The sequence below is a fragment of the Juglans regia genome, chromosome 7, assembly GCF_001411555.2.
Source record: "Juglans regia cultivar Chandler chromosome 7, Walnut 2.0, whole genome shotgun sequence".
Classification (NCBI taxonomy): Eukaryota; Viridiplantae; Streptophyta; class Magnoliopsida; order Fagales; family Juglandaceae; genus Juglans; species Juglans regia.
Window position 1 is genome coordinate 42,087,831 of NC_049907.1, and position 11,417 is coordinate 42,099,247.

The 11,417-nt window shown below is 37.6% G+C and overlaps 1 protein-coding gene across 1 annotated transcript; it reads left to right on the forward strand.

Annotated features, from left to right (window-relative positions):
• Nucleotides 1-320: 320 nt before the first annotated feature.
• On the forward strand, nt 321-2,158 carry LOC109012952. The gene is made up of 3 exons (XM_018994851.2): nt 321-418; nt 1,421-1,521; nt 1,659-2,158. Exons 1-3 carry the CDS (start codon nt 321-323, stop codon nt 2,156-2,158), a joined length of 699 nt encoding a protein of 232 aa, XP_018850396.1.
• The last annotated feature ends 9,259 nt before the right edge of the window (nt 2,159-11,417 follow it).

Genomic DNA, 11,417 nt, shown 5'->3' on the forward strand with positions numbered 1-11,417 from the left:
CATGAAAAAAATTAATTTTTTAATAATAAATCTTATTCTTTTTAAAAATGATTATGCGACTTTTATGCACTTCACAATTATATGTAAAATTACTGATTTCAAATTTTGAAATATTGCATTAAAGCTAAGGGACGGGAAAAGGGTTTACAACAAAACAGGTTTTTTTGTTCCTTTCATGCAAAATAGGCATGCATGCCCATTGTATGTATTTACAACAGGTTTTGAACTTTGAAACATTGGGCATAGGGGTACCGACAACTTTTCCCCATTTATCTTGTCACTGCAACTGTTACGAGACATGACCGTGGAGATCTTTCACAATGGGGGGTGTCATCGGTAAAGCTGCAAACGGCATTGGAGGTGTTCTTGGAAATGCTTTCGTAGCTCCACTTAAGACCATCTTTGGTGCATCATGCGAGTAAGAATTCCATGCTTATTATGTTTCATCTTTTATGTCTGTCCTGACTCCTGTCCCGTTACTTGTGTTGGGTTCTGCCACACTCAGTTGTAACGTTGAAAGAAGTTAAAAGATGTTGAGCTTGTTTTCAGTTCCATTATATTTGCATTTGCTTCTTTCGTTCATTCTCCTGGTTTATACTAGATGTTGAAAGATACAGAGGACACATGGTTTATGCCTGACTTCAAGTACAGGGATAACATTATGTCAAACAAAAACTGACATCAGGCCAATTTTGCCATGCCACTGAACTTGAAAGTTTACAAGCTCTCCAATTTTTTAGATTGATAGTAGTCACTGCACGGGTTTTATTGGGAATTTCGGACCTTGTTATCCTAACCATATGAAGGTTTGCAAGCTCTCTGATTTTTTAGATTGAAGACAGTCACCCGCACAGATTTTTTGGAAATTGTGAACCTCATTATGGTGACCTACCCGATTTCAGGTGTGATAGCCACCCTGTGGTCTATAAAGATTTATGGCTTACTTATATATCATCCTATGGTCAAGTGAATTTCATGCTGTGCTCGAATCTAAAAAGAACATCCATGCCGCATATCTGTGAGACAGTGTATTAGCCGAAGAAATAAACTAGGCTTATAGTTTGGAAGCACATCAAGTATACCAATGAGACTGCTTAATGTCAAAACATAGTTTTTGTTTGGTATTGTCTCTTCAAAGCAGGGTTAAATGAATATTGAGCTTGGAGCCTATAAGTCCACAACCAACTAGTTGACTAATGACAGGGCAACAACGTCCATCCATTTTAAGGAAACCATTATGATTTGCTTTAAATGCAGTTGAGATGCATTTACATAAGCTTTCGTCACCTCATATATGCGTTGGGATTTCATTTTCCACTGATGCAAATTTGCAGGGTGTTATTTTATCATGACTGCATATTCTTAGCTATGGATTTTATTACAGATCGTTCCTGTTTGACTTTGATTGCTTGATCTGCAGGGGTGTTTGTTCAGGACCATGGGATGTGGTATATTTCATTGAGCATTTATGTGTCTCCAATCTGGTGAAGCTGTTAATGATCTTGGTCCTTTGCTACATAAGTAAATATTCTTTCCTTTCTTTTCTTGATGGCTATTACATAATAAGATTTACTGCTTAGCCGCTAAGTTGGTAGTCTTGTTTGTTACTCGAAGATAAGGAAATGAGTGGTTTCATTTGAATTCTCCTCTGCTTTCAGTGTTATTGTTCTGCTACTTATTGTTCAAGGTGGGCATTTATCAATGCATTGGAAGAAGCCTTTGTAAGATGTGTTGGGCAGCTTGCGAGACATATTGGTTTGCTTTAGAAGACATTACATGTTTCTTGTGGCACAGATTAAAGAACACCAAGAGGATAAACCGTCGGCGCAGGCACCGTTTTCAAGATATTGAACTAGTAGGGTACAGTTCAAGTGATGAAAGTGATTTGTCAGATAATTATCTTCATTTAGATGTGAGTAGAAAGCGAAGGTCAGTTAGAGAGAGAAGAAAGGATCGGCTTCGGAGCTCACTTTACCCTTCAAGAAGGCACAGTAGCCGCAGTCACCATATCCATCATGTACGATTAAAGAGTAGGGAACCATCCATTCATGTTGAGGGTGGCTCTCAAGGATTAATGAGCTCGAGACAGGTCCAATTGAGTAAGGTAAGAAATGCTCAAACAGAGGCTGGGAGTTTTAAGAGGCGGCGGCTTAGATGATCATAATAATTTTGGTGTCACACTAGCTAGAAAATAGAAGTATCTTCAGCTGAAAATTTGTGGGAGTGTCAAAACAGTTGTGATTGATAAGAAGTTCTTCATTCTTTCCTTTCAAATTGATCTGGCATAAGTTGTTGATATATCATATAACAATCTCATGCGCACATGCCCCCGCACACACACATATTAGTTGAGATGAGATGAGCTGAGAGGTAATTCTACCAGAACATCTCACGTCTGTATCCAAATGGGCCCTTAGAGGTAATTACTGTGATTGTGATAATAGATCGGTACTCATACATACATGGGATAAATTAGATAGAAAGAAAGAACAAGAAAGATACAGTAGGCTGATATTGAGCCGAGCAAAACGACATATAATAAGACATCATATCCTCTATATATATTGAAAAAGACTCAGGATATTACCAAGATCTTGAGGATACAAATAAATGTTCTATGCAGACAAAATAAATGGTATTCCCCATTTTCACATGAAAATAAAGAGGATCCTATTCTCTTTAAGATATGACACCAACCTTTCTTCTTACGTTACCTTTCTATTAATTTATTGACCTTTTAACTCTCTACCCTTTTAAAGACTCCTCAACACAAACATTCCTCTCTCACACCAAATTTCCAAGCCTAAAAAATGCTTGCTCCTCTTTAGGACACAAGCTTTCTACCCTCTTTAAGAGACATTTTTAGCAATCTAAGGCCTTGACTGTTGGACATAATAAAGCACTAACATGCACGCCTCCTTTCCCTAGCTTTCTATCTTGCTCATGGTTTCTCAGCCATCTATCATAGCCTAGATTTCGCCAAAAGTGAATCGAAAATGCTTACCGACAAAAGTGACCGATTGGGTTTTTTTATTTTTATTTTTTTTATTTAATGATTAAAGAAGTGATCATTAGCAGCTCTTTCGCTCAAGTTGCAATTTGGAAAGAGAGACAAACACCTCTAGGTTTTTGAAGCTCAGAGTTCCTAGTTTTGGGCTCCTTTGTTTGTTATTGCTTTCCATCTATATACACTTTTTGTGAAGAAATTTCACCAACCAGCATCAAACAATACTGCTACAGACAACCGTCTGTAGCAAACCGCGGCGTAACCGGCTCACGTGGCAATTATGCCACGTCAGCCGGTTTAATTAAAAAAAAAAAAGAAAGAGAAAACACGAAGACGGACAGAAAATGAGGGAATTTACATTTCAGAACGAAACGAAAAGGAACTTTTGTGTTTCAGAAACAAAAGAAAAATCCAGCAACTTCGGAAAAATCGTGGAAGAGAAAATATTGAGCTTAAAGCAGTCGATTTTTGGGTCTAGAAGAACTGCAGATCTCTTCGTTCGTGTTCACGTGAACAGCTGTGAGATCTCTTCCATCTCTGTTATTCTGCTTCGTGTCTCCGTCGCTAGCTTCAGGTAAGACATCCCACTTCGCAAGCTTACTATATTTGTGGCTTCATTTCTTCGTATGTGCTGTTTTTGTTGTCATTTTAGTGGTTAGAAACATCAATAAGCATTTTTAGTTGTTAACGAGGAAGGTTCCAAAGCCAGAGTGTTCTTCGAGGTCGGCCAAAAAGTGTAGGAAGTAGGAAATAAATTTATTTGCACTGGTTATCTCTATTAATTTTGCCACATTATTTGCATTTTATAGATGTTAGTATTTCATTTTGCTACTTGTTGTGTAGATAATGTGGTAGTGCAAAGGGTATGTTTTTGTTGGCTTCTTGGTTGGCATTCTATGTTTTTGTTGGCTTCTTATGTAGATAATGGCACATTTGCCACAGCCAGCATGACATGAATGGTAATTAGTAATTCAAGAAAATCTAAGAAAGATGTATTCATTTGAATGTAAATGTCCAATACCATAAGTGTGCAAAATAAAAAGCACAAAATGGTCGGCAAGATCAACTCTCGCAGTAAAGACTCAAAAGTCATGAATATATGGCAACCGAGAGAGACCGTATGACCGGCCAACAACTTTGACAAGCCCTATGCCATCTCTTATACCTAAAAGCTCAATTGAGAGGGTTTTTTCCTTTTTATAAATGGTGTTCTATATCATTTGTGACTTCATATAATTATGTTTTGCTTACATTTTGGGTTACTTGTATATGTCACCACAGGGGGCTCAATGGATGCTAGCTAGCTGTTCATCTATCTATATCATAGTCTATTACCATAATCGATTTTTTGCAAAATGCATTAGTGAGCTGATTTTGGGGTTTAGAGACTAGGTTGTTCAATCAAAACCATTTAATAGTTAAATTATTATGAAGTTTTCAAATGATAGAGTTCATTCTTCAATTGTTTTTAAACAAATCAATTTCTTTTGCTAATAAATTTAATTCATTACACATGATAATTGTTAAAAAAAATATTTTTTTTTTACTTGTTTGGATCATTTACATTGATGCCTCTAACCTTTGTTTTCATAAGAATGATCAACATAATTTAGTGATTTTCTTCTTGTTGTTTCTTCAGGAGCTATAGTTTTCATTGGAATTGTTAGCATGGAAAAAGGAGAAGACAACTCAGTTGGGCTAACACCGAGTAGCTCAAATTCTCTAAGCACGGTATGTGATATTATTTTAAAGATTTGTTGGAATGTGCTTACATTGATGTTTATTGGTTGAGACTCTCATTATTATTTTTTATGTTAGGAATCCCAACAACTGCTCCAAGCCTATCAAATTATATGCACGTTTGGCATGGACCAATGCCTGCATGGTCACCGGCCTTTATGCCATATCCAGATAGCAACCAATATCCAATCAACATCCAGGTGGTGATGCAACTTTGCTAGTATTTTTTTTTAATAAATATGTTTATTAATCATAAAGTTTAATTGTGTTAATTATTGTGATTTATGCAGAATACTAGTTACAAATTTCAATATGGGATGGGACCTCCCAATCCTCTCATCACTACTAGCTCCGCAACGAGCTCAAGAGTTCATACAGAGGATCCACCCATTTGTAAGGAAACTGAAAAACCTGATACATCCTCTAGACTTAAAGAGGAGAGTAAAGATGATACCTCTGTTTCACGAGATACCGAGGATGGCAGTGCCGGGACACCTGAGTGTGTCCAAATGGATAGTGGTGATACGATTGAGGAGCCAAAGTCAGGGATGTAATTTAATTCTTTTGAAGAGTTATTGACCTATTATAAGCAATATGGTAAGAAATATGGCTTTGGGGTGATGACAAAAAGGAGTGAAAAGGCCGAGGATGAGACTATTAGATATGTCACCCTAGCTTGTGCCCGCGGTGGGAAAGCCCGAAATAGAACGTTGAATGTCGCCAAACCACGTCCGACAGGAAAGACGGAATGTAAGGCAAAGATTAATGCCTTAAAAGTTGAGGGAAATGTACAGTTGACAACATGTCATAATATACATAATCACGGCCTCAGTCCACAGAAATCCCGCTTCTTTCGTTGTAATAGAGAAGTTAGCGAGGCTGTAAAAAGAGTTCTAGATACAAATGCCCTGGCTGGGATTCGAATGAATAAGAGCATTGGCAGTCTTGTCGTTGGCGCCGGTGGATTCGAGAACCTCCCGTTTTTGGAAAAGGATTGTCGTAATTATATGGACAAGGCAAGACATCTGCGACTTGGGAAAGGTGGCGCTGGAGCGCTTCAAGATTATTTTTTAAGGATGCAGTACAAAAATCCCGGGTTCCTTGCGTTGATGGACTTAGATGATGAAGGGAGATTGAAGAATGTCTTCTGGGCGGACCCCTGTAGTAGGGCAGCATATAAGTATTTCGGTGATATGGTGACATTTGACACTACGTATCTGACCAATAGATACGGTATGCCCTTCGCACCATTTGTTGGTGTAAACCACCATGGCCAGTCAATTTTGTTGGGAGCAGGATTGATATCCAGTGAGGATACCGAGACATTTGTATGGTTATTCCAGACATGGTTGAAATGTATGGACGGTATAACTCCAAGAGCCATAATCACAGATCAAGACAGAGCGATGAAAAATGCCATTGCCATTGTATTCCCAGAAAGCCGACATCGATTCTGTTTGTGGCATATACTGAAGAAAGTCCCCGAAAAGCTTGGCTCCCATAGTTCGTACAAAAGTGGCATGAAAACTGCTTTGATGAAATGTGTGTATGACACTCAAAGTGTTGAAGAGTTTGAAAAATGTTGGGAGCAGCTAATCACCACGTATAACTTGCATGAAAATGTCTGGCTACAAAGTTTATATGATGAGCGTGAGCATTGGGTACCGGCATTCTTGAGGGACGTATTTTGGGCTGGAATGAGTACTACGCAGCGGAGCGAGAGCATGAATGCATTCTTTGACGGTTATGTTCATGCCAAGACAAATTTGAAAGAATTTGTCGACCAGTTTGATAATGCTCTGAAAAAGAAAATTGAGAATGAAACTGCTGCAGACTTCCATTCATTTAGTGTCTCCATTCCCTGTATATCTGGATCCCCAATTGAAAAGAGATTTCAAGATCTGTACACGAATGCTAAATTCAGGGAACTCCAAGTGCAAATTACCGGTATTATTGATATGGATCCAAAGTTATTTAAGCATGATGGTACAATAAAGACATATCATGTAGAGGATGAATTTCGTGTGGAAGAGTTCACAAAGCCGGTTACACACTATGTGGACTTTAGTGAGGAAGATGCAACTGCAAAGTGTTCGTGTGGGTTGTTTCAGATGAGAGGGATATTGTGTAGGCATATTTTGGCAGTATTCAAATGTAATGGGATTAAGTCAGTGCCAGAAACATACATTTTAGATCGATGGAGAAAGGACATCAAACGGACATACACGTTAATCGATAGCAGCTATGACGCAGGGGATCAACGAGCAGATGCTAACAGATATTCAAGTCTGTTGAATATCTGTTATGAGATTATTACTCATGCTGCGGGTTCGTTACAGCATACTAAGGATGCAACTACAAAATTGAATGCAATGATTGACTTATATCGGGCCAATCAAGAACCACCATGCAGTCCCATAACTCAGGCGAATGTTGGTTGTGGGGCAAATGATACAACTACAGCTGGTAGTTCGAAGCAAGTGCTCAGCCCGAATGTTGTCAGAGGGAGAGGCAGACCTTCGTCTCTAAGGAGAGCATCGAGAATGGAGAAAGACATGCGAAAAGTTAAAGCAAAGACAAAGAGAGTACCAGTGAAGGGGAAACGCAAACAGGTGCATATTTTAAATATTAAAAGATTTAAATTACCATTTCATGCAAATATGACACAAATTTAAACATTATTTGTGGATTGTTTATTAGCGAGATGGAGGAGAACCAACTGCTGTGGACACTTGCAGGAGGTTATTTGGCCATTCGGAGATGGATACTCCTAATGTTGAACAATTTGAGGCCCGAGAAACGGTGATTGGTAGTCAAGAAACTATAAGTGGATCTCTTGTGTTGTCGATATTTTAATAGTATTAGTGAAAAGCAAACTAAGTTGGTGTTTACCATTTACAGATGCAATTTGGATTAGATGGATCCCAACCGGGAGAATTTGGGTTGAGTGAATCACAACCTCCGAAATAATTTCATTCGTTGAGTATGTTATTGATAATACAAAGTTTAATGTTGTTAAAATTGATATTTTGAGTTCTCGCTTTTGAAACTAAGTCATCTATGTTGTATGTTTTGCAGGGCTTAGAAGACTGCTCAATAGTTGTGTATATGGATCCATGTGCTGCTATTTTGTTAATCGGGAAGCCATTTCCAGATATTTTTGTGTATTGGGACATTTGGTGTTTACCATGTGTGTATTGGCAATGAAGTGAACTGTTGGTATTGGGACATTTGTTGGTACGTGTGTATTGGGAGTCATGCCAACATTTGTGTATATGTGTGTATTGGGAGTCAAGTGGACATTTGTGTATATGTGTGTATTGGGAGTCAAGTGGACATTTGTTGGTATGTTTCAAAAACTAATGTTGGCGAGGTGGTTCATGTTGCTCAATTTGTTCATGTTATGAGTTCTGTGTAATTCTTGCTAGTTTGTGTAAAACAGTTTCGTGTTTGGCATTTTGTGTATCACTTTTTGCCAATATCCAATCAATGGTCGAAATGAAGTAAAATTTGCAAGCATCTTAGAACAAGTTTGAAAAACTGCTCTATAAATATGTATACTATATGTACATGCTGCTCCAAACTGCTTTACTTACAAATTAAATACAACTGTGCATAACAGTTTGAAAAACTGCTCAATATCCATACAAACTGCTTTACAAGGCATTTCCATACAAACTGTGCTTGGTATGTTTCAAAAACTGCTCAATATCTATATAAAACTGCTGGATATACAAATTAAATACAAACTGTGCATAGCAGTTTCAAAAACTGCTCAATATCCATACAAAACTGCTCCAAACTGCTTTACTTACAAATTAAATACAAATTGTGCATATCCATACAAAAAACTGCTCAATATCCATTACAAAACTGCAACAATACACATTCACAAACTGCATCCACACAAACTGTACATAACAGTTTTAAAAACTGCTCAATATCCATACAAAACTGCTCCAAACTACTTTACTAATACAAAAGCCATACAAACTGCTCATACATTAACCTAACCATATTGTTTACAAACTGCTTATACATGACGTCACTGTTTTACAGTTTTACAAAATGTACATATTGGCAGTTTTACAATCTGCTCAATATCCATACAAACTACATCAACTACATAGTCCAATACAAAACCAAAACTCCAATACTACCAAGCAACAACCAACATGCAACTAAAAAGGCAAAAGCCCAATACAACCGAAGTAGTTGGCGTGAACGCCTTATTTTAGCCTCTTCTTCCCGAAGTACTAACTCCTTCTTCATCACCTCAATCTCCCTCTTGTGGACATCGTCGAGTATCTTCTCAAGCTCATTGTCCTTCCTTGGCAAGTCATTGGTTCTTCCTCGAAGTTGGAGCTCATTCTCCTCATTACCATCCGCCCACTTGAAAAACCTGCAATATGATAATCCCTAAAGATTTTAAACATATATAACAAATGTTAGATGTTTTAATATTATTCATTACATGTACAAAAAGTTTTTTATGTATAAATGAGTTACCTTAGTATTATACTTTGGACACCTTAAAAAGGGTCGTCCTGGATTCTTTGCAGTACTTGAAAGTCTCAGTGTGGCTGGCTCCTCACAAAAACAGAATGGTATACCCAAAGCACGTTTAGCAAATGATGAGGAAGATATTGATGATGACATCCTAACATGTAGTAAAATAACAATCAGGTCAAATTGGAGAGAGGGAACATACATAAATCTGGGATTTTTATGCTAATCTGTCTACTACATAAATCTGTCTAGTACTATATCATCCCAATTGATGCTAACTATTCACTACTGTTTTTCTCATAGATAAAAATGTGGATAGGATAGCATAAACAATATTAATGTAGTAAGTACATAAATCTGTCTACTAATACATAAATCTGTCTAATACTATCATCCCAATTGCTGCTAACTATTCACTATTGTTTTTCTCATAGATAAAAATGTGGATAGGATAGCATAAACAATATTAATGTAGTAAGTACATAAATCTGTCTACTAATACATAAATCTGTCAACTAATACATAAATCTGTCTAATACTATCATCCCAATTGCTGCTAACTATTCACTACTGTTTTTCTCATAGATAAAAATGTGGATAGGATAGCATAAACAATATTAATGTAGTAAGTACATAAATCTGTCTACTAAGTGCAGAAAAAGATTTTAATAATTTTTGTATGGATACAATTTCCTGAAACATCCCACAAACATCCCAATCTGTCTATTAATGTAGTAACATCCCACAAAGATTTTAATAATTAAACTGCTATGCACAATTTGCTGAAACATCCCTAAAGTTTTATTTTATGCATTCATAGAGATGTTGTGACTCTCATACGGAAATGGAAATTATAAATTGGCAACGCAAACAAGGAAGATATGGAATGTGATTTCAAAAATTACATGACTACATAGTTAATGCAAGAATTATAGCTAATAGACAATGTATTACATGACTAAATGTACAATGTATGATAAAGAATTATTTACTTTCACACATTTAAAAAGTAAAACCAAAGCACAGACAAGGAGAAAACAAACGAGATTTTTTCAGTGAGGAAATGTTGAAACTCGGCCCGATCGATGATTATAGAAAATCTTTTGGGGATAGGGTTAGGGTTCTTGATAACCCAAACAAATTTAGGGCTAGCGTTTCGGGACTTGATAACCAAACAAATATGGGTTAGGGTTAGGGTTAGGGTTTCGGGGCTTGATAACAAAACAAATATGGGTTAGGGTTAGGGTTTCGGGGCTTGATAACCCACACAAATTTAGGGTTAAGGTTTCGGGCCTTGATAACAAAACAAATTTGGGCTAGGGTTAGGGTTTCAGAGCTTAATAACCAAACAAATTTAGGGTTAGGGTTTCGGGATTTTGTGGGAAGGGGATATGAGATTTGGGTTTGTGTGAAGGGGATTTGAGATTTGGGTTTGTGGGAAGGGGATTTCATATCTAGGTGCAGAAAAAGAAGGAAGGGGCTTCGATGGGTTCCTGTGGAAGACGAAGGGGAATGTGGCTCTGTGGCTTCATGGAGAAGACGGAGACAGTGACTCGGGTGTTCTTGGGATCGTGGGTAGGAGGGTTCGTGGAGAAGACGAAGGGGGCTCTGTGCTCTGGCTTCGTGGGGCCACGATGGGGCTGCGTGGAGGAAGATGGAGATTCGAGGATGTAGAGGAGGAAGAAGAACACAGAGCGAATGAAATTTTCGTCTGAATGGGGGAAATGGGAAAGGGGCCAATCGACCCCGTCTGTCTTGGAGGGAATGGAGAACCAAACGACGACGTATAGGCTAGACAATTCTGTCTTACCTTCTGCCTTCAAGCAAACACCAAACGGCGACGTTCCAATAATGGGTGCCACGTCGGACACGATGCCGCAAGGGTGCCGCTGAGCGGTTGCAAGTAGCATTTTTGAGCATCAAAATCTCCACATTCATGCTTACTGCATCCTCCAATCCTTTCAAATCTTCTTAGCCATCTATTTTCTCCAGCTCCATTTGACACAATTAATCTAACACCAACTTTGAGGATTATATCTATTATAAATATATATATTATATATATATATATATATATATATAAACCCACCCTAGTCTCAAGGATCTGCTTATTTAATTTTAAAAAAAAGTTTTGCTACTTATAATTAAAAGAAAAAACTAA